The sequence below is a fragment of the Papio anubis genome, chromosome 11 (genome assembly GCF_008728515.1).
Source record: "Papio anubis isolate 15944 chromosome 11, Panubis1.0, whole genome shotgun sequence".
NCBI classification, from domain to species: Eukaryota; Metazoa; Chordata; class Mammalia; order Primates; family Cercopithecidae; genus Papio; species Papio anubis.
In genome coordinates, this window is record NC_044986.1 from 114565876 (window position 1) to 114590312 (window position 24437).

At 37.0% G+C, this 24437-nt stretch overlaps 1 protein-coding gene across 3 annotated transcripts in view; it reads left to right on the top strand.

Moving 5' to 3' along the window:
• Nucleotides 1-24437, top strand: part of USP6NL (USP6 N-terminal like) — a 154860-nt gene that overhangs the window by 93551 nt on the left and 36872 nt on the right. For all 3 annotated transcript variants that reach the window (XM_009213967.4, XM_009213968.3, XM_003903380.5), the window contains 2 exons: nt 7603-7683; nt 16083-16190. In XM_009213967.4, the coding sequence (XP_009212231.1) occupies nt 7603-7683; nt 16083-16190 (189 nt within the window). The remainder of the gene's footprint in view (nt 1-7602; nt 7684-16082; nt 16191-24437) is intronic.

Below are 24437 nucleotides of genomic sequence, written 5' to 3' on the forward strand. Positions count from 1 at the left end.
TAATGTAATGAGTTCTTTATAAAATTAAATATATTGACATAAAGACTGGCAAAGTTCGTCCCTTCAAGTGTTACAGTGTCTTTTATTTGAGAAATCAGGAAGAGTTGGAAGATATCTTTAACAAAAGATATCCACATTTGGCAAGATAAAAATCTGGCAATCCAGTATTGACTTCTCTCTCCAACACTCCCCTCCCCCTTTTGTAATTTCATGGTCCAGAAAGTTTGAAAGTCTTCAGATCAGTGATTTAAATGATTCAATAAATGGGGCAGTAAAGAAAAGAAGAAATACCAGACAGGAGGATGCAAGCTTGAGGAATATTGTTTTTCAAAATTTTTTATTAGTTTTTTAAGAGACGTGCCTATACAGTAAATGACCTCTTAATGCAATTAGGCTTATAATTAATTGATTGTTTTCTCCAAAAAGTTTAGTTTAATGAGGAATCACTAAAAAATGACCTATGCATACCTTAGTAATTTATTTTAAAATAAGATATAACTTTATATTCACTTATCAATCTTTTATTTGGGGGTGGGGACAGGATTCAGAGTCTGTTGATTGGGTTTCCCTAAGGCCTTTTGTACGGAAACTGCACTAATATGACATACTGCCTTTTACAATTTCGGTTTCTTTAAAGTGGAATGAGAACTTAGCCACATTCAAAACAGTCTAAGACTGGAAACCTCTTAGTTTATCAGGATTTCCCCCAAGTTCTTCAGGTTTGAGTTAAGTTCTTGTGTTCTATGGTGACTGCCTAGTCCTAGTAGCCAAGTTCTACTATTTCCAGGAAATGAATAAAAAAAAAGTTTACATTTTTAAAATGGAATAAAATCTAGAAATGATAGTCTTGCTGGTCTGTAGTCTTTACAGAGCATACACTTGAAGCATGCTCTTATTTCCATTGGGGAAGACTTATACACTAGTACATAGTCAGGTAATCACAGCTTTCCTTTCAGCTTTGCCAATGTATTATTTTACATAAGGCAGTTCTCTGTTTAAAATAGGAAGAGTAGTCTACAGTCCTTCCTAAGAGCATTAGTATTGGTGTTTACTAAGTGCTTTGGTTTCCCCCAAACAGGCACTTAAGCACATAAACAAACATTATATTTACTCTGTAGAGAACAGTATTAATAATGGATTATATTGTTTCATTGAGCTTATTGATGATTTTAATAAGGAGGAACAGATATGTAAAACTATGTATTTTCATAGATTCAGCTATCCCTTCATGTAGTGCAATCTTTTGCATTGTGTATAGAATATTGGAACCTATTTATATCTTAAAAAAGTCTTAATATAATGTAGTATGAAATCTTACTCAAGATACATGACTGACAGACTTTCCAATGTCAGGGTGTTCTGTAAAAACAGACACATTTCTTTTTGTACTTCCTGTCTTCTTCTGACCTCTGCTGGTGAGGTCTAGGCATGCCTGACTCCCATCAACTTTGTCCCCACTCACGAGTCCTAACTGAAATGAAAAACAAACTGTAAGATAGGGAAAAACCAAACTGTTTTTCCTACTCTCATACTTGACACAGCACAGAATACTTCTGGTTACCAAGATATGTGTTGGTTTTTCGCCAAGTGGACATAAATGTATTTTCTACAATTTAACTCAATTCTGCCACTAACCAGAGTAGGTGCAGATCTCACAGGTTAAGAGCTCACTTCCATAAGATTGCCTGTCACATCCGAAGTCAGTTGAAAGCCTCAGGTTATCACCTGTGAGGGGCTATAAATTAGAAGTTCCCACGACCTCCAAGAGGGAACTGGGGGTAGAGATCATATAGTTCTTATTATATCACAATACACACTAATGTTCAAATAGAGCCATTAAAGCATCTGAAGACTTGAATCTGAGCAAATCCCAAGATTTCTTATTCTACGGAGAAGGCTATGTAATATCCATCCATGAATTGTGTATGTGTCTAGCCTTTACTATCTGAATTATTAGCCATGTTAATAGTGGGAAGGGCCTGGGACCAGATAGAACACAAAGCTATGTAGATGATTCAACAAATGATTATTGAGTACTTACTGTTCAGCTGGTCCTGTACAGGGTTGAAAATGTAGTCTCAGATCACTGGAGGTTGAGAGGTAACAAAGAAGATATTGGTCCCAGTTTTAATCCTTCCACCCTCCTTGCCCCAGTAGGAGAGGCCAGTTCTGACTTAGAGGCAACATCAACTTAAGACAATAGGGTATTATATCATAAACTTTAAACAGAAGTTTAGCTCTTCCCTGAAAACAGCTCATGGGAAGAAAAGTATACGGCAGTGTAGCATGTTCTTAGCCAAGAGAGGTAATGGAGAGATAGCAGAGGGAGTAGAGGTGGAGATGATGGCCTTTGCATTATGTTCCTTGGCTGCATGTTAGCTCTGACATTCTGAGAGAAGTAGAATTTTCTTATGTCAGGATCTTCTATACAATTTTAAAAATTTCATTGGTGAGAAGCACATCCAGTGCCCAAAATTTAGTTTTGAACATCCTCTCCACTAAAGGGAATCACAGATTCTTGAACTGATGGCTGATTCCAGGTTGGGATAGGGAGAGTATAAAGTGGGCCAAAATCATTTTGTACCAGAACACTAAGAAATGGTAAAAGACAAATAGGGCATATCAAAAGGACAAATTTGAAGGGGAGAAATTACCACTCAGACGGGAAGTAGTCTAACCCACCTCCCAGGGGACAGTTTGAGATTCAAAAAGAATAATGATGATAATGGATTATAATACATGAAATCAAATAATTCTTTAGACTATAGTGATATTGAAAGGGGAGGAGCTAGAAAAGAAACTTTTTAATGTCCAAAGTTAATAATGTCATTTAATAATATAGAAGGAGTGATAGAAAAAAAAACCCAAACACCATTTTACCACCATCACAGCCATAATTGATTCAGGTAGGGATCATCAATGAATGATGAGACCATTGGGTAGAGTTATTAAGGAACGCGACATGCACCCTGTCTCAAAGTATATCACATGGATTATTTATTAGTTACAAAAGGGAATTTCTCTATTAATGGAAAAATTGGCCAAATACCTTTACTGAATGATGAAACTGTAGCATCATCATTGAAAGTGGTACAGCTTGGCATCATGTGCATCTGATATGATGTGGTGGGAAAGACAACATAATTGGGTGATAATCCTGCTAAAATCCAGAGGAGCCAATCACACAAAGCCAGATAGTGTGGCCTGGACTCTTCAAAACGTCAGTGTCATCGAAGACAGAGGCCAGGGCACTTTGGGGACATGCCAGCAAAGGCAATGCAGAATGCATGATTGGATTCCGAGTTGCCCACACCACAGAAAAAAACAGCTGTAAAGGACAGTGTTGGGACAAGTGGGGAATTTGGTGTATGGGCGCTTTATGAGGTAATAATCAGTTTTAAATTTCTTGGGTATAATGGTACTGGAATCATGTAGGATAATGTGTTTTCGTTCTTAGGCAATACATACTTGAAATATTTAGGGATGAACTATTCATGTCATGATTTTCTAATGATCGGTTCCCCCTAAAAACCCGAACAGTATAAATGAAATCTAGCAAAAGGTTAATAATCTGTGAATCTCATGAAGCATTTATAAGTATGTGACATGCTATTCTCTCAACTTTTCTGTAGGTTTGAAATATTTCAAAATACAAATTGAGAGAAGTAAGATGTTTGTGTATGAAGCCAACAGAATTATTTGATATCAGTTTCACACAGGCTGTTAACATCAGCAGCTCTGCCTTTTGGCAACACTTTGAAAAGTGTTACCCACATGAGGGAATAATTCCATTTCTACTATTCTGCCACATATGGGATATTATTAACTTCTGGTTACTTCTGTATTACAGCGATCACATTGCTATCAGAAATAACATTCTGGCTTCAGTCTGTCTGTTCATATTCATTCTACTTCCCACCCTTCCACCTTGGACCACAGAATGTTATTAATTCCTTCATAGTGTTCAGTTTTTTTTTTCTTATGTAAATTCTGTTTAATTTTTAAATGTTTAACTTTTCTTATATAACAACCACTGTTTTAGGTGATAAAAACATGAACATATCCAGTCTCTATAGTCAAGGAGTTCATACATTGATAATACAGTTTGGGCATTTAAGCCAACTAGAACACAGATGTTAGGTGCTGTAACAATAATCAAAATATTCTCATTTTATAGATGAGACAATTAAGGTGCAGAAAGATTAAGTAGTTTGCCCCCAAATGAAACAGCATGGGACAGAACTCAGATTTGAACCCAGGTCATCTGGGTCTTGAATCCATGCCATGGAATGCTAAGGGAACAGTTGGTTTTGTTCCTTGGAACATGCTTGGAACATAGAGAGAACTGGGAAAGGTTCCAGGCGTTGGACATTTGACCTAGGTCTTGAGAGGATGCGTAGGATTTTACCAGATGATGGTGAGAAAATCACAGGGAGACAAATAGGAAACATTTGTCACAAAGGCTGAAAATGCATTGTGTATGGGAATGACAAATAGTTCAGGATGGCCAGATCACAGAAGTAGCAGGAGACAGAACTAGAAGGTGAATTGGGGCCGCATTCTGAAAGGCTACTCATGTGTGCTATGCTAAGAAATTTAAACTTTACTTCTAGAAAATGGGTAGCCATTGAAGGGTTGTGGGACATGTGTGAAGGGTTGTGGTAGCAGTGTGGAGGCCGGAGTGAAGACAAGGATCCCAGTGGGGAGCTTCTGTTTTCATCCAGGAACTCCGATTACCTGAACTGGGGCAGAGGACAGGATGGAAGCAGGAGACACAACATGGACCCAGTAGAGTGTGATTTGGGGGTGGGAAGTGAGAGAAAAGGAGGACTTAGTGGGTAGTGATGGTGTTAGTTCATGTCAGGGACAGAAGCATACTAGCAGCATGTTTGGGAAAATAGTTTCAGTTATTGTCGACTTTAAAGTCTCTGTTGAACTTGAAGTGGAGTTTCTAATACACTATTATATTCCAGTTTTGTCTTGTTGTGATTGAGTCTGTGGCAAGATGGCATTCCTTAGCTTATTTTTCTGGGGCACTTAAGTTCACATTTGTCATATGTGAGTATGTTTTCAGTTACTTCTTCAAAACAGTTGCTAGAATAGTTAGCTTCAGCATCTTTGGTGAGAAAGTATATTTCATCTATGAATTATAGATTCATGATTGGGGGAAAAAGACTGTCATGTGCATTCAAGTTTGGTGTTATTAAATGGACAGCATTATGGAGTTAACACTTAAACTTGATTGAATACTGATACATAATTTTAGAATTCTGTAGCTTCCCAAGGGGTGTGTGTGTGTATATATATAATATATATTTTATAAATTATATATTATATCATATATACTTTATATATTTTATGTATTTATTTTATATAAGATATATAATTATATATAATATATAAGATAATTATATGTTATGTATAATTAGATATATGTAATATGTATTATATATTGTATAAAATATATATTATTTTATTTTATTCTATTTTTTTCCTGTAGAGGAAAGAAAGCATACTTAATGATCCTTAAATTTTTTTTTTTGTGTGTGTGTGTTTTGTTCTTGCAGTGTGGGAATATATAGCATTTAAAATAATCTGTATATATGATAATCATCAGAATGCAAAAGTGTGCCTTTAAAAAAATGACTACTTCCTGAAGTTATTCATTGATAATTCATGGTCATAAAAATGAAAGATAGCAAGAGACCTGCAAGATCTCAGCAGGGTTGTTCCTGGCAAAGTGTATGTTATTATACTCTTGGGTTGGCTTGAACTATTTGGTGTTTTCCTGTTGGTGGAAAAAAGGATTATGCTTTAAAGAAGTCAGGGGAGAAAGTGCAGAAGAACAAAAAATACCAAATGGTGATTTAGATCAATCTTAATTTTTCACAGCTTGGCCTTCTCTAAAGTCACATTTAGCAGAAACATTAATTAGATTTCAGTGCCCCACTGAGTTTTAAAATTAAACATATTTCTGGAACCATCTGCAACATTTTATCACTAATAATATAATGAGGAATATGCTTAGCCTTTTGAAAAATGTGAATTATAAAATAATATCTTTTGCTCATGAGTGCTCATCTTTTGTGAGAAACCCATACAAAAATTGTAAAAAGAGGTAATTTAAGAGTTTTAAGAATATGCCTAAAATTGAAATTCTATAAAAATGTTCTCATTGGTGAGATACTTTTCCTAAATTCAGGATTTTCTTTGGAATTTTCTGCTGCTTTTAGGTCTAAAAATATTAGTGGTGAGCCATATATGCCATCTGCCAGCATAATGCCTGCCTGTTTGAGGCTGGATTGCAGACAGTCAGTAAGGAGCTGCTGCTTCCGTCCAGGAATGATGATTGCCTGAACTAGGGCAGAGGACAGGATGGGAGCCAGAGATGTGGTGGCTCGGAGTGTATGTCCTGGAGCCAGGCTGCCTGGCTTTGAATCCGTCTTCTACCACTTACTAGAGGGGTGACTTGGGACAAATCCCTTAAGCCCTTTATGCCTCTGTTTCCTCATTGTAAAATGGTGACGATCATACCTACGTCGTGGGGTGGCAGTGAGCATGCATCCTTGAGCATAAAATGTGTCCTCAGAATGATTTCCTTTTCTGGGTAGACTTGTATTTCCATTGCTTTTTATTCATATACTTACTACACTTATGGGCCCAGGTACTTAGGAAAAAATATTCCTTCTCCTGGAAGCCAAAGAAGTGAAGACTGAGCATTTTCCATCTTACTTTCCCCATTCCCCAGCCTTGCGCCTGAATTTCACTTGAGTGCGCACGCAAGAGACCTCCCCCAACTTTGGCAGCCTGGTGTCCTGATGCTTTTGTAAACCCTTTGGAGCTGCTGTCGGCCCCTGCTGTCTCAAAAATACACGCATTCTCACGGCCGCCTAGAACATTCTTTCCCACATTGCATTCCCACATTCCCACCCTAATAATCTCACTGTTTCTCATTTTGGGATCATTTTCTCTGGCATGCTTAGGTGGATTTGACTGCCCCTTCTGCGTGGCCCTTCCTGCCAGTACCAGTGCCTGCTACAACGCAGTGTGTTCCTTGTCCATTGTCCTTAGCACCTGGTCAAATTTCCTTAGGGCAGCAACTAGTACTTAGTATTTTTTTAAATAGTTTTCCTTTAGCATAAGACTTATTACACATTAATCTTTCCATAAATAAATAAACAGCCACTTTTGCTTTTAAAAAACTAACTCTCACTAAAAACGTCAATATACTAGAATTCAGTAAAATAAGATAATTAAATTTCAAAGTTGTGTTTTTGTTCCTTTGTAAAATATTTCAAAATATTAAAATTTTTTTTTGTTTAAATTTGTAGAATACACAATATTTTGGTTACTTTTAAAGTCTTGGAAAATTTAAATAATATCTTTATCTTTTTACCTAGATAGAGCATTTCCTATTAATCTTAACTTTAGCTATGGACTAGTATTGATACAGTTCTGAGATTATCCAACTTTTTAAAAGTTAGATAGGGTATCTGCTAATATAGCATAACTTTTTAGTTCTTTTTTTAGCAGCATTTTCTTTGAAGTTTTTTATAATTTATAAGAAACGAACAATAACAATGAATTTCAATTTCATTTTAGCAAAAGCACCTGGAGATTGAAAGAACTACCAAATGGCTGAAAATGCTGAAAGGATGGGAAAAATACAAGAACACTGAAAAGGTAATTTAAAATAATGTTATTTCCATACGAAACTATATAAACTCAATGTGGATTTTCCTAGTAGAAGTTCTTCTTTAATTATAAGAGTATTACATTCATATTTGGTTTTGAAATTTTGATTTAGCAGTATGCCTCAAATTAGGAGTTTTTATATTGTAAATAACATAATACCCGATTCAAATTGGTTTCAACATTTAAGAGTGTGTATTGGGTGGTTCAGAGGTGGGATGGGTTTCAGGAGTGATTTAATTCAGCTGCTTATTGAAGTTGCCTGTGCCATAGTTTCTTCCATCTCTTCTCTGCCTTCTGCACTGTTTGCTCCATCTTGAGGTTGGCTTCCCTTTGAGGTCAGAATCACTGGAGCAGTTCCAGGCTTTATATCCACAGGTCATACTGCTCAGAAAGAGAGAGGGTTGGCCTCTGGAAGCATTCCCTCAAGTAGGAGCAATCTTCTTTTTCAAAAGCTTCTAGCAAACCTCCCTTTTAATCTTTCTGCCTTGCATTGAGTTTGTGCTAAGTTAATTAGAGAAAATTACTGACATATATTAATATCACCAGGCGTCTCATCAGAAAAGTCTTTAAACAGTGGGAAGATGTCAAGCTCCTGGGGGTGGAAGTTTTCCAAAGCTGTCAGTTTTATTTGAAAGGTCAGGTATCATCAGTGGCAGTAAATACTCTATCAGTTCTCTTCCTTCAAGTGACAGGCTCATTTAAGATATTTTTGAGAAAATGCCTGCCAAATACCCAATGCTGAGTGACAGTTGCTTAGTTATTCTTTCAAGTAATAACAGTGTTTTGTGAAAATGTTCATGATTCAAACAATTTCATCGTAAGCACTTTTTCTTGAGACAGTCATTGCACTTGGTTGTGCAGCACAGAGCTCCGTATGCACCTCCCGTGTCATCACTCCTCGTTATGTTAATGAGACCTCCATCAAAGGTTGATATTTAATCAAGTTAACACTTTTTACTGCATCATCGAGGGCATTCTTAATTTAAACTGATTTTTTAAAACATGGAGTGAGGAATCACTGATTCTACAGTACAGCATTACTGCTGCCTTCATTTGTGCCAAGAGCTGGCAGTTTTTACCACCATAGCTTTTCTATGATCAGTGCAAAAGTTTCACCATAACTTTTTTATGATCATGCAAAAGCCAGCACGGTAAAAAGAAATAGTTTTATTATGAAAATCGTTTTTATTTCATGGGCCATATTTTAAGAACACTGACATCTAAGCCTCAGTTTCCTCATCTGCAGAATGGAGATAATAGTGTCCCATTTCAAAGCGACAAAGATTTCGTGATTTAATGCATGTAAAGCACTTAGCATTGTATCTTACATAGAATAAGCATTCAGTAAATGTTAACTACCCCTATTAATTTATCGAAGGAAGGGCTGAACAATAAAAACATTTTAAAGGAAAAAAAGAAATCTTAGTCCTGCCAACAAAACACAACTGAGTTAACTGTTGGGATTTTTGTCCATTTCCTCACACTTTTTTCAGTGTAATCCTTTCTTTTCTTTTTTATATAGGTACAAATTATCTTATGTCAACATTTGCCAATAAGAATTCCAGGGAGCATGAGTTTCTTGGGTTCTGCTAGTTCAACAGAAGCAGTAGTATAGCCTGATGGTGAAGAGGCAGATTCTAGAGGCAGACTATCACAGGTCAAACCCCAGCCCTCTACTTCCTAGCCACGTGACATTGGGAAAGGCATTTAACTTTTTTCTGCTGTACTACCTACCCCATTAGGCTTGTTGTGAGGATTAAATAAGTTAGTTTATGTAGAGCATAGAATAGTGCCAGGCACTTAGTATGCAGTCAGTATGTGTTGCTTATTATTAAATGAGGAAAGGGCTCTCTGGTTAAATAAAGTTGGGAAAACCTGAGCTAAACAAAATTAAGCAAGATTTCTTTCTTTACTGTAGGATTATTTGGTCTTTAATATGAGGTATGAATTTTTAATAGGGATCTTAAATCACATGAAACTTAACCGTGGGAATCTTTTTGACATGGGTATCTTACAGAGCTAATGAGCCTTTTCTTTTTGAGCATACTAAATATCCTTAGTCAGACTCTTATATTACTTTATTTTCATCAGGATTGAGTTCATTTGGGGTTGTTGATTTTATTAACTGGCTGTTATTAGCATAAGGTTTGAACTCAGGATGTTTCTAAGGACTGGGTTCAAAGTAGAATATTAGTTACAACATCTGTTCTCTTGTTTAATATTTTGCAGTCTCACATTGGCCTACATTTGACAACTACTTTATATCTTTGTGAAAAGATTGCTCAAGTGGTAATTACAGGGTAGATTTCAATGCATTGCACCTATCCTTTAATCTCACATTCATTCTAATAAAATATTTGTAGAATTATATGGCTTTATGTTCTTCTCTGGTATACATATGCCTATGAAAGTATGTAAGCCTCTCTAAAAATGAGCAGTTCTACTGGGCAGAATTCTGCTGTCAGCAATTCTGACAGCAACTCTGGCTAATGCAGTTCCCATTAAGAGAGATTTTAGCAGTGCCATTTCTTTGAAGTATAATTTGGAAGCACTCTCCCATAACTATAATGCTAGAATGATTTGGTGATATATATGGCCCAATTTGGTGTGAAACAGAATGAACCTTCTAAAAGAATTACTGCTTTCAATTCACACCTAGTTTTAAATTGCATTCAAGTAAAAAAACTAGCATTTTTTTTCTTGTCTTTCAAGGAGAAGTGTGTTTTCTCTCCACAGATTACTTACTTTTATAGTAGTAATACAGAGAAATTCTAAAAACATTTGAAATAAAAATATAGCTCTGGTAGGGAATATTTGGATTTTTAGAACCCAAGCTTTAATGGAAAAAAAAAAAAAAATTCCATTAAGATTGTTTATGTTGCCTCTGTTCTCACAGTGACTGCCTCCCTATGTACAGTAGTATTGTATTGTTAATTTTTGTTTGTTTGTTTGTTTGTTTGTTTTTTTTTTTTTGAGAGACAGGGTCTCTGTTGCCCGGGCTGGGGTGCAGTTGCACAATTACAGTTCTCTGCAGCCTGCAGCTCCTGGGCTTAAGTGATTGTCCTACCTCAGCCTCCCAAGTAGCTGGGACCATAGGCAAGCACCACCATGCCTGCTAATTGAAAAAAAAAAATGTTGTTTGTTTGTTTGTTTGTTTGTTTTGTGGAGACAGGGTCTTGCTGTGTTGCTCAGGCTGATCTCAAATTCCTGGCGTCAAATGTTTATCCTGCCTCAGCCTCCAAAAGCATTGGGATTACAGGCAGGAGCCACTGTGCCCAGCCTGTAATTTAAAAATACAGTCTATGAAGTGAAGTTATCTCTGTTAAGTGGAGACCATTATGATTTAACTGGTCATGATATACTTGAAATGGAGGCATAATGCTTAGAAATAAATTTCTTAAGGTTACACAGCTTGTTAGCAACAAGCAAAAGAATGTCCAGACTTAGAACTTATTTAACTAACATCTTTTATGCCAGCTTTCCCTTTTGGTGTCTGTCAGGGAAGTAGAATGTAGTTAACACAGTAGGGCCTTGTGGATGGTTTAAAACTTTTTTAGATGCAGATTTGGGAGACTTGTTCCTGTTTGAAGGCAGAAACAAAGGAGCCAGTGGAGCGGGGATGATTAGAGAAAATGGAGAGGCAGTAAAAGGCATAAGCAGCTCGAGTGAGCCTCTGTTTCATGGCGCACACTCGCACAAAACTCAGCTAGAATTGCTGGGCTGAAAAGTGTACTCACCGGCAGTCATAATGATGTGGATTGCACACTTGTCACTGAATCACCAAGGTTTAGAAAAAGGTACTGAAAACATTAGTCATTTGTTGGAATTTTTTTTTAAGTTGATAGATTTTTAAACGTTTCTGGGGGACTACTGTAGACTTTTTAAAGATTTTATGTATCATATCTATGAAATAAATTTGTAGAAGAATCTTAAAGGTAATACTTTTCAAATTGGAATACTGAAATGTTGTTACAATTCAATATGTAGAAGTTCTTTATCATGGTTGTTAAGAGTATGGATTCTGAAGTCAGACTCAGACTGAATTTGAGTTCTTGTGACGCAGTTTCTTTTGAGCTAGTTACCTAACCTTTCTATGTCTTAATTTTTTCATTTGTGAAATGGATATGTTAATAATAGCACCTGGCCGGGCGCGGTGGCTCAAGCCTGTAATCCCAGCACTTTGGGAGGCCGAGACGGGCGGATCACCAGGTCAGGAGATCGAGACCATCCTGGCTAACACAGTGAAACCCCGTCTCTACTAAAAAATACAAAAAACTAGCCGGGCGAGGTGGCGGGCGCCTGTAGTCCCAGCTACTCGGGAGGCTGAGGCAGGAGAATGGCGTGAACCCGGGAGGCGGAGCTTGCAGTGAGCCGAGATCCGGCCACTGCACTCCAGCCTGGGCGACAGAGCAAGACTCCGCCTCAAAAAAAAAAAAAAAAAAAAAAAAAAAAAATAATAATAATAATAATAGCACCTACCTCTTTAGGGATGCAGTAATATTACAATGAATAAATTAATTTAGAAACACATAGCATAGTGTCAGCTCATAATAAATAAAGTGTTCTTTAACTATTGTTATTATTACTGTTGGACTCATCATTATCCACATCCCTGCTCCCACCCCCACTTTTCCCTTCCTGGCACATTCTTATTCAGTAATGAGTTTATTGTCATTTTGTCTAAAGGAAATCCTTTCCACCTCTCACAGGATTAGTTCCTCCTTTCTTCTGTTATCTCTAAGATAGGCTCAGGATGACAGTGCCTGTGTTGGACCCATAAGAAGTGATCATCACAGCAGATTCATGGCGCTCACCCCAGCAACTTTGTCCCTAACCTTTTTCTAGTTCTCTCTTAGAATTGTATGTATCCTTTTGTAGAAGGGCTAGCCACTCCCTGATCTGGATCTCTTGCAGATCCAGACAGTGTGATGCCCACCATTCTTCTTTGAACACTGGCTCACTGGGGAGTCTGTCTCTACCACCACCTCCCCCGTCAGCACTGTTAGCAGTTCATGCATGTGACTGTATTTTATGATAAAGGATTCTCTGTTTAAGTTAAAATTATCAGCTTATGTATTTCTCTTCCCACCACACTGTGAGCTCCACAGATCTTTTTCATGTTTGTAGCCACAGGACCTCATAAGCGTTGGCCACAAAGCAGGCATTCATTGTAAGTATCATTTTAGAATGAATGAATGATGTTCGTTTATGAGTTGAGGACAACCAGCTATCACTTTTTACTGATAAATTCTGCCACTTTAATAAAGCGGTAATTTTTAGAAGACAGTGTGATTTGGCAGAAAGTCCCCGAATTTGTAATAAGATGGAACTTTTTGATCTAGGGCAGATACTTTTCTTCTGTATCTTGTTTTACTTCCATTGTAAGTGGAACCCGTGCACTGAACCTACATTATGGGGCTGATGTGGAGAAGATGAAATGCTGCTCTGTAGTTGAAGGATTATCAACAACTGTAAACTGGACTACTGTTCTGGGGAATAAGCAGATTTCATCCAAACTGTTGTGTTTGGATGTAATTCCTACTTTGTTTTATAAAGTTTCTAAAACTTCTATGATAGTTGAAAATTTGTGAAGAAAGATGTGTAACTGTAATAAGTTAGTAATAGTACAAGTATTTGAAAAACAATCAGCATAATTAGAAAATTTTTATTTTAGGGTCTTATAATTTCTTTTTCTGCTATATGTGATTTTGTGTACATATTTTGTTTTGTCACCTCCTACTGCTTGGATTCCAAAGACATCGTTTTTGTATTCCTTTTAAGTTTTTGGTGTAATTATATTATCATTATTTTAGTGCTTTCTGCTCTTGGGCTTTCTTAACACTTTCCTGTTCGCTATTCCATGTATTTCAGTTAGTCCAGTGGGGCAAAACCATGTACCATGTACACAGGGAGATGGTCTTTGTTCCATGTGCCGTGGACACAGGGAGATGGTCTTTGTTCCATGTGCCATGGACATTGGGAGATGGTCCTTGTTTTTTTATGAACTGTAAAATCAGTCATCTTTTATAACATCTTGTGCTTACTTTTGGGCAAGTTATTTAACCTCTTTGTGATTCACTTTCTCCATCGGTAAAATTGAGTTGTTGGTATAATTCAAGTTATAGAATTGTTGGTATAATTAAATGAGGTAAATATCCATAAATAGCTTAAAGGGAAGGGATAAAATAAAAGTTTAACTAGTTAAATAGTTTCTTATTTAAATGGTTGTTAAATAGTTTCTAATAGTTGTTAAATAGTTTCTTAAAATAGTTTCTTGTGCATGGTAAATGCCCAGTAAAAGTTTGGGTTAATTGTTGCCATGGGTGATGATAATGACACTGTATCAGTGTTTTTTCTTAACCTTTCCCATATGTGCCTGATTTTTAATTTTAGCTCTGTACTAGTATAGGGACCATTAATTTTTTATTTCTACCCCAAAATTTCCTATTTTTTAATGTAACCACATCTGTTTGATGGAGTTTTTTCCCTAAATCTAGATTTCAGTTTAGGATAAATGGTGGACAGTAACTTACGTACAATTATTGAGTACACAATTGAGCAATAGCAACAAAATAATGTCTGAAGGCTTTTCAAGTAATATAGCTTAAGAAGTGTCAGAGCTCTTATGTTACTCATTAAAAATGTCATTTTACTTGTTCGGTCATATTACGCTTTCCTATTAAAATTTTACTTTTAGCATTTGCAGTGATTTCTACACTTTCTGATACTCAAATCAGTTGCCTGTGGTATGACATCTTTACTCTAGAAATTTAGAAGATAATTTGAAGTGACTTTTTGTGGATGATATTACTTTAAAATCACAGTTTACTATAATTGTGAAGTGGTATAGATCATAAACTTCCTTTGGGAAAACAAGTCTTAAATTCACTTGTTTTTAACCACACTCAGTTTGCAATTAATGGTTGTAAATGTCAAGCATGAGGCAAATGTTGCAAGTCTAGTTTTATCATCAGCATGAAGCCTTCCTGTACATACTCCTCCAGTTAAAGTGATCGCCTGGGATTAAAATTTATATGACTGTAGTCACTATCTGCTGAAATTTCAAATTCAAAGCATACTATATTTATACCAAAAGAACAAAACAAATTTTATAAGTCATTATTTGAATCAACTTTACAGTATTCACTGTTTTTTAATAAAAGTTGTTCGACTTGGTCACTCACCTTCAACCACATGATTGAAGTTTCTTAAAGCTGCCTTATGACTTAGATTTAAAAAAATCTAAGTAGTCTAATAGAAGTTAAAGCCTTGTGTATGGTTATTGCAGCTCTTCAATATCTCAGTTATTAGAACTGGCATCTTATTTTCTGAACCATAACATTCAACTATATTATGGTGATAATAAGAGTACCAGTTTTTACCTGAAGGGCTTCTGCTATAATTTATTTAGTTACTTCCCTGTTTGGACATCTATTTTTAAGTTTCAAAGTGTTATGCACAACATTGTGATGGCCGTAATAGGTTTTATGTTATTCTGAGTAATTAGACTTGAGGAAAAAATTAATTACAAGAAGATGGAGAGGTATATTGAACTTAAGAATCTTAGGGCAATAGCAGTAGACTTTCAAGGATGGAGGGAGTTGATGATACTGTTGTTTTATGCCTAATTTCATTCAAAAGTGGTGTCTTTATGGAGATTTATCGTTTTTGTCTTATCAGATAGCATCAGTGTCATTTAAGAAAAAGAAAAAGGTTTTCCTGAAGAAATAGCAAGAACTGAAAAGAGGAGAGAAAAGAAGGAGAAAGGGCAGCCGGTGGGGGTGGGTGGGTGGGTGGGGAATGAGAGTGTCTGAGAGAGAGAGAACACTGAAGATTGCCGATAGGGTTAACTGAGGTTTCAGATAGATGAGGAGAAGCTTGGTATCTTCTAGAGAGACCAGTGAGAAGGTGGTAGGAAAGAGATTAGGAGTTAGACAGCACTCTACATTCCATGAGGACATTTTGGGGACAAGGCAACCCTTTTGCTGTCTGGAGCATCTTTTAGGTGTGTGGGATAAAAGGAAGAAAGTGTGTAAGAAGTTAATTATACCATCAGGGAATGTGTAAATCAGATGTTCACACCTTTAAAAAGAGCACTGACTGCTTTCGTGCCACTTAAGGGACACTTCCGTAATGGCCTGAACATGCTCATGCATTGGGCATTCTTAACAATTTCTTGTTATACTCTCTCCTTCTTTGTCTGTGTCTCCCTGTTAGAATCTTAAAAACAGATGACAGTATCTCAGTGTGCCATGTTGAAATGTATTAATTAATTGCCATAGATGCTTTGGAAATACAATGCTAACAAATATCAGCAAGATTGACTATAGAGACTAGTCTAAGTTTTTGTCAGTTTGTAACCTTCAGTTTCTTTTTCTTTTAATAAGTTTCATAGGCGAATTTACAAAGGAATACCACTCCAGCTCAGAGGTGAAGTCTGGGCCCTCCTTCTTGAGATCCCTAAAATGAAAGAAGAAACAAGGGACCTGTATAGTGTGAGTAGCTAAAGCTAACTTGTTATTTTGAAATTAAAAAGTAAAATCCATTTCTTTTAGCATTCAAGGTGACAGGAGATATTCATATGATCACTTAAAATTATATTAAAACTATATTGCATTGGAGGTTTTGGAGGTCTATTTGTTTTCTGGATTGCAGAATACTTCTTAAATTTTAAATAGATACTTAAGTAAAAATGTTATTGTTTGTATCAATAAGTATCAAGTGCTTTTCAAATACATAAATCAATTAAAGTAATTAAATAATCAATGTTGGGACATGGTTGCATGGAAAGTGGACTAACACCTAATTATAGCTGCTTGTTTGCCACATGGTGTTAATGAAGTGATTTGCGGCATCACTTTGAGAGTTCGTGGGAAACAGCAACAGAGTTCAGTTTAACCAACACCTGCCGTGTACGATTCTTTTCTTCTAGCATGAAAAAAAGATGACTTTGCCCCAAGATTATTAGGGTATCTCTAGGTTTTATTATTGATTAATAAAAAGTTAAACTTTTGAGTAATAACTTTTTTCTTAAATTAGGTAATGCATTAAATGTTATCTCCTTGTCATCTCGCAGCTATACCCTTTCTCAACCTAAATTTTCTGTTAACCTTTTTGAAAGGAGTAAGAGATTTACATCTAAGAATCTTAGACCCATAGATTTTGAAATATGTTCCTTAGAAAATATGTACGAAAAAATTAATATGGAATAAATGGGAAAAAATAAAAATTGCTATCTTTTTGGGAGGGTCAACACTTTTTTTTTTCTTCAACTTTTATTTTAAGTTCAGGGGTACTCCTGTGCGGGACTTGCAGATTTCTTACATAGATAAATGTGTGCCATGGTGGTTTGCTGCATAGATCATCCCATCACCTAGGTATTAAGCCTTAGCACCCACTGGCTATTCTTCCTGATGCTCTTCCCTCCCACCACCACCCCTCGCTGACAGGCCCCACTGTGTTTTGTTCCTCCTCATGTGCCCCTGTAGTCTCATCATTCAGCTCCCATTTATAAGCGAGAACATGCAGTATCTGGTTTTCTGTTCTTGTGTTGGTTTGCTGAGGATAATGGCTTCCAACTCCATTCATGTCCTGGCAAAGGACATGATCTTGTTCCTTTTTATGGCTGCGTAGTATTCCATGATGTCTATGTACCACATTTTCTTTATTCAGTCTATCTGTCTATCATTGATGGGCATTTAGATTGATTCCATGTCTTTGCTATTGTAAATAGTGAATGTATGCGTGCATGTATCTTTATAACAGAATGATTTATATTCCTGTGGGTAGGTATCCAGTAATGAGATTGCTGAGTCAAATGATATTTCTGCCTCTAGGTCTTTGAGGAATCGTCACACTGTCTCCACAATGGGTGAACTAATTTATGCTCCCACCAACAGTGTTAAAGCATTCCTTTTTTTCTGCAACCTTGCCAGTATCTGTTGTTTTTTGACTTTTGAATAATCGCCATCAAAGATGGTATCTTGTGGTTTTGATTTGCATTTCTCTAATCAGTGTTGTTGAGTTTTGTTTCATATGTTTGTTGGCCTCATGTATGTCTTCCTTTGAGAAGCATCTGTTCATGTCCTTTGCCCTCTTTTTTAATGGTATTTTTTTTTCTTGTAAATTTGTTTAAGTTCCCTGTAGACTTTGGATATTAGACTTGTCAGATGGATAGACTGCAAAAATTGTCTTCCATTCTGTAGGCTGTCTGTTCACTCTGATGATAGTTTCTTTTGCTGTGCAGAAGTGCTTTAGTTTAATTAGATCCTATTTGACAATTTTTGCTTTTGTTGCAATTGCTTTTGGTGTTTTCGTCATGAAAACTTTGCCTGTGCCTATGTCCTGAAAGGTATTGCCTAGATTTTCTTCTAGAGTTTTTATAGTTTTGGGTTTTACATTTAAGTCTTTAATCCATCTTGAGTTAATTTTTGTATATAGTATAAGGAAGGGGATCCAGTTTCAGTTTTCTGCATATGGCTAGCCAATTAATCCCAGCACCATTTGTTAAATAGGGAGTCCTTTCCCCATTGCTCGTTTTTGTCAAGTTTGTCAAAGATGAGATGGTTGTAGGTGTGTGGTCTTACATTTGAGTTCTCTGTTCTGTTCCATTGGTCTGTGTGTCTGTTCTTATACCAGTACCATGCTGTTTTGGTTATTGTAGCCTTGTAGTAAAGTTTGAAGTCAGGTAGTGTGATGCCTCCAGCTTTGTTCTTTTTCCTTAGGATTGTCTTGACTTTTCGGGCTTTTTTGTTATTGTTCCATATGAATTAAAATATATATCTTTTAATTATATTAAGAATGTCAGTGGTAGTTTAATAGGAATAGCATTGAATCTATAAATTACTCTAGGCAGTATGGCCATTTTCACTATATTGATTCTTCTTATCCATGAGCATGGAATGTGTTTCTCCTTTTGTTTGTTCCTCTCTGATTTCTTTGAGCAGTGGTTTGTAGTTCTCCTTGAAGAGGTCCTTAACTTGCTTGTTAACTGTATTCCTAGGTATTTTACTCTTCTTGTAGCAATTGTGAATGGGAATCCATTCATGATTTGGCTCTCTACTTGCCTGTTGTTGGGATATAGGAATGCTAGTGGTTTTTGCGCACTGATTTTTATATCCTGAGACTTTGCTGAAGTTGCTTATCATCTAAAGAAGCTTTTGGGGGATCTCAAGTTAACAACTTAACATCTCAACTAAAAGAACTAGAGAATCAAGAGCAAACAAACCCCAAAGCTAGCAGAAGACAAGAAATAACCAAGATCAGAGCTGAATTGAACAAGACAGAGACATGAAAAACTCTTCAAAAAATCAATGAATCCAGGAGCTGGTTTGTTGAAAAAATTAATAAAATAGACCACTAGCTAGACTAATAAAGAAGAAAAGAGAGAATAATCAAATACAATCGAAATGATAAGGAAGATATCACCACTGACCCCACAGAAATACAAACAACCACCAGAGAATATTAGAAACACCTCTGTGCACATAAACTAGAAGATCTAGAAGAAATGGATATATCCTTGGATACATACATCCTCCCAAGACTGAACCAGGAAGAAATTGAATCTCTGAATAGGCAAATAATGAGTTCTGAAATTGAGATAGTAATAACTAGCCTACGAACCAGTAAAAGCCCAGGACCAGATGTATGCACAGCTGAATTCTACCAGAGGTACAAAGAAGAGCTGGTACCATTTCTACTAAAACTATTCTAAAAAATGAAAAAGGAGGGATTCCTCCTTGACTTATTCTATGAGGCCAGCATCATCCAATACCAAAACCTGGCATCGATACAACCAACAAAGAAAACTTCAGGCCAATATCCTTGATCAATGCAAATCCAGCAGCACATCAAAAAGCTTAGTTACCACAGTCCAGTTGGCTTCATCCTCGGGATGCAAGATTGGTTCAACATACATACATGAATCAATAAATGTGATTCATCACATAAACAGAACTAAAGACAAAAATCACTTGATTATCTCAATAGATGCAGAAAAGGCCTTTGATAAAATTCAACATCCCTTCATGTTAAAAACTCTCAATAAACTCGACATTAAAGGAACATACCTCAAAATATATGACAGACCCACAGCCAATATCATACTGAATGGGCAAAAGCTGGAAGCATTCCCCTTGAAAACTGGCACAAGACAAGGATCTTCTGGAACATCCTCTGGAAGTTCTGACCAGGGCAATCAGGCAAGAGAAAGAAATCAAGGACATTCAAGTAGGAAGAGAGGAAGTTAAATTACCTTTGTTTGCAGATAACATGATCCTATATCCAGAAATAAAAATTATTTATGGTTTAAACCTAAAGCCTATTCTAAAAGGTGCTTTGGTGCTCTTGTGATTTTTTTTTTCTTTTATATATATGTGTGTGTGTGTGTGTGTATGCATTTATATATGTGTGTGTGTGTGTGTGTGTGTGTGTGTGTGTATGCATTCAGGTAAAATTTCATCCAGATGACAAGGAAACCTACTGGATAATTTAAATAGTTAATTCATTTTAAATTTAGCCATTCAGACCCTACACAGAGTTTATATTTCAGGATTTTAGAGTTCCCAATTATTTTAGACTGTTGATTAGCTATTTGCTCTTAGTGTCATAGTTTTACAGTGTTCAAAATGATGTCTGAAGCTAGCTGCCTCTTCCTGAGACCACTCATACTTCTCCACTAGAACCTCAAAAAGGCCCCCAAGGTTTCAGCTTCGTGATATGTTTAAGGTCACCTTTTTTGGTGAAAAATTCCTTGGAATATTTTCCTGCCACAATGAGCTTGCGAGGCACCTTCCCCAGAAGTTCTATGGCTTCACAGATTTCTTACTGCCCATGTTGGAGCTGATCCCTGAGAAGAGAGCCACTGCCGCCGAGTGTCTTCAGCACCCTTGGCTTAACTCCTAAGCCCCTGCCCACCACCCACAGCAGAGATCACACACTGACCCTCCCCCCTTCCCCTCCAAGCATTTTCCTCTTCCCTTTTCAGGGTGAAGCTCTTCCTTCAAGAGTTTCTAGATCTTGTTTTTTTTTAATCCAACATGTTCATTTGGGTTTGCTTACTTGACCCTGTGGAGATCCCCATAGCCATTGGGCATCCTAGGTGAATTTGGCCTTGGTTGGGCTCTGCCAAAGACTAATGGACTAAAATGTGAAACAGCCTCTTGCCCTGTACCTTTCCTTCCCATTAGGACATCCTTTAAATTATAAGCATCCTTTCTGAAAAGAACTATGAAGGTGTATGAGCCCATCCTTTTATTCATTGACTCTTAAGAGCCAAATTTTCTAGTGCATATCCTGTTGCCAGCATAAGGATGAGGAGGGGAAAGGGTGTTAATTCTATGTGCAGCAGAGACGTTAAACTTGCTGTGTCCAGGCTGAAAAAAAAAAAAAAGATGTCTGAGAGAACATAATATGAAATATAACCCCAGCACCTACTACAGTGTACCTAGCATATGGTAGGTGCTCTGTTAGTATTTGTTTAAATAATGAAAGTAGAAAATGAAAGAAAAAGCAATTTACATGTTGTATTCATTTCCTAGGGCTGCTGTAACCAAGTACCGCAAACTAAGTAGCTTAAAACAACAGAACTGTCTCTCTCACAGTTCTCAAGGACAGAAGTCCAAAATTAAGGTGTCAGCAGGACAACACTTTCTCTCAGGGCTCTAGGGAGGCATCCTTCCTGGCCTCTTCCAGCCTCCAGTGGTAGCCTGACATCCTTAGTGCATCTTGGCATCACTCCGTCCCTGTCTTCCTTATCACCTGGCCGTCCTCCCTTCTATGAATGTGTGTCTGTCTTTCCTGATAGGGACAATAGTTATTGCATGTAGGGTCCACCCTCATCCAGGATGACCTCATCTTAACTTGATTACCCCGGCAGAGGCCCTATTTCCAGATGAGGTCACATTCACAGGTTCCTGGTGGACATGAGTTTTGGAGGGACACTATTCAACCCAGCTTGCCTGCTAATAGGACTCTAGTTTTCATGTTATATTTTAGACTTTTTCTATGTAGAGTAAAATTATCAGATGGCCAGTTAATATGAGAGAACCATTTAGTAAAAACTGACAGCAACTACAACAAAAGAATGACTTGCCTGTCAGTTCCTTCAAGCCTATAATTTTCAACATTCATCAATATTATTTTTACTATTTGAGTTTCCCCCAGCATCATTATTTAGCCAACTTTTTTTTCCTTTCTCATCCACTCTTTCTCTCTCCATACATCCTCCATGAACTGGAACTTCAGTAGGAATAAAACTACGACTTTCTCTTAATCTGCCGAGCCTTTTCTCAGATGGGTGAAATTATTTGGACCCAGCATATTATAAGCATTCAGTCCTTCAAGTTCCCCTGGTGGCCTGTTTGTCCTTTCTTGTGCCCATAAAGCTCTGTGGGTGGTATTGAAGAACGTTTGAAGATGAATAGGTACAGTGGCAAGAATCTTTTCTTCTAGGTTGGAGGAGATGTGGTTGCATAGAAATATTTAATAATAGTCTGTGATAAATACTGTAAAAGTAGGAGTGGAAAAGAAAGTAAAAAAAGAAATCACCTTTATGATCCGGGAAGACTTCATGGAGTAGGAGGTGTCTTGGTGGGGCTTTGTTTCCCGCAGGCAGGAAAATGGTTAGTGAGTTTCAAAGCACATTGCAAAGACCTTCCCTGATCTCCTCCCTCCAACTTGGATCTGATTAGTTTTAACTTGAAGCTTCATGTTGCCGTATTTTAAATACTTTACCTTGAGGTAAAGTAGTATATCTCCTACTTTACCATGAGGAGAGCTGACATTGTTTGAGTACTTTTATGTCTAAGTGCTCTATGGGAATTACCTCATTTAATTCCTACAACAATGCCAAGATGCAGGTTTTGTCATTATTATTGTATTTATCTTACACATGAGGAAACTGAGCTTAGCGAGGCTAAGTGACTTTTCACCCCAGGGTTAGCAAGTGGCAGGGGTAGGATTTATGATCCAAGTTGTCTTGGCTGCTCTCATCTAATATGTTTTTCTCTTCTTTTGTCTCATTTTTATTTTTCTCTCTTGCATTTAGCAGTGTAACTTACAGATGGTATAGGATCAGACCACAGTGGAAAACAGCCTCATCCACAGCCTTAGTGTGGCTCAGTAATCTCATAGACCAAACTCACAATGATAATGCTATTTTTTTTTTTTTGAGACGGAGTGTCACTCTGTTGCCCAGGCTGGAGTGCAGTGGTGTGATCTCGGCTCACTGCAACCTCCACCTCCTGGGTTCAAGCAGTTCTGTGCTTCAACCTACTGAGTAGCTGGGATTACAGGTGCCCGCCACCATGCCCTGCTAATTTTTGTATTTTTAGTAGAAATGGGGTTTCACCATGCTGGCCAGGCTAGTCTTGAACTCCCTGACCTCGTGATCTACCCACTTTGGCCTCCCAAAGTGCTGGGATTACAGGCGTGAGCCACTGTGCCTGGCCAATAATGCTAATTTTTTATCTAAATGCTTCCCACTGTACTTCTGCCCTCAGGTTTATGGGTTCATTTGATCTCAATTTTTAAAATAAAATTTTATTTTTATATTACTGTGACACTCGTGGATCTCAACCCACCTAATCTCAGAGGTAGCTAGAAACTGTTTAGCTCTTTTCATTGAGGAGTAAAAAAATATGTTTGATTCCTGCATTCCATACATTAGCTTATAAACATTTTAGGACATAAATCGTATTTCTGACCTGTTATTTTTTATGTACTTACCCAGGCTTTTCTTCCATTACGAGGCCTTTTTTATGATAGATTTTCTTGTCCTCTGGAGGAACTGATACTATAGATGCATTTGCATCTTTTCTGCCTTCCTATTAACTTTTAAGGCATTTTCTTTTATCATGTCTTGTCAAACATTTTCTTCTTGTGTTTTGACATCCCATCTTTTACAAGGAGGCCTGTAGAACAATAATTGAAACCTCTTTACTTGCCCATTATCTTTTTTTTTTTTCTGAGACGGAGTCTTGCTCTGTTGCCCAGGCTGTAGTGCTGTGGCTCTATCTTGGCTCACTGCAAGCTCTGCCTCCTGGGTTCATGCCATTCTCCTGCCTCAGCTTGCTGAGTAGCTGGGACTACAGGTGCCTGCCACCATGCCAAGCTATTTTTTTTAAAAAATATTTTTAGTAGAGGCAGGGTTTCACCGTGTTAGCCAGGATGGTGTTGGTCTCCTGACCTTGTGATTCCCCCGCCTCGGCCTCCCAAAGTGCTGGGATTACAGGTGTGAGCCACTGTGCCTGGCCTTGCCCATTATCGTTAAAAAAAAAAAAAAAAAAAAAAAAGATGGAAGAGAACAAATATGTACAGATTTATTTTTCAAGCTAAATTTTTATAATATCTTCTGAACCTCCTTTTTCAGAAATAATATACAATAATGTTTTAGTGGCCGTATGATTCTAATACAATACTCTAAATGTCTTCCTCTGTCTTTAGAATTCTGAAGCATACTGTGGCTGCTCTTCCTGTTTTAAAAAGCTGCAGAAGCCCCTTCTCTGAACTTCAATACACAAAAATACACAGACTTATAAAACACTTAACACACACATACTTATTCTAGACATGCCCAGATAGCCTTCTTTCCACTTCTAGCTGAAGTCAGGAACAGTTATGTTTTTATATATATTTATTGGAATTGATTCAAGCAGAAGTCCGTATTACCAGTACATGGTAAATGGGTCAATATAACATAGTATATAAATTCTTATTTATATTAAACATGGTTAAATTTT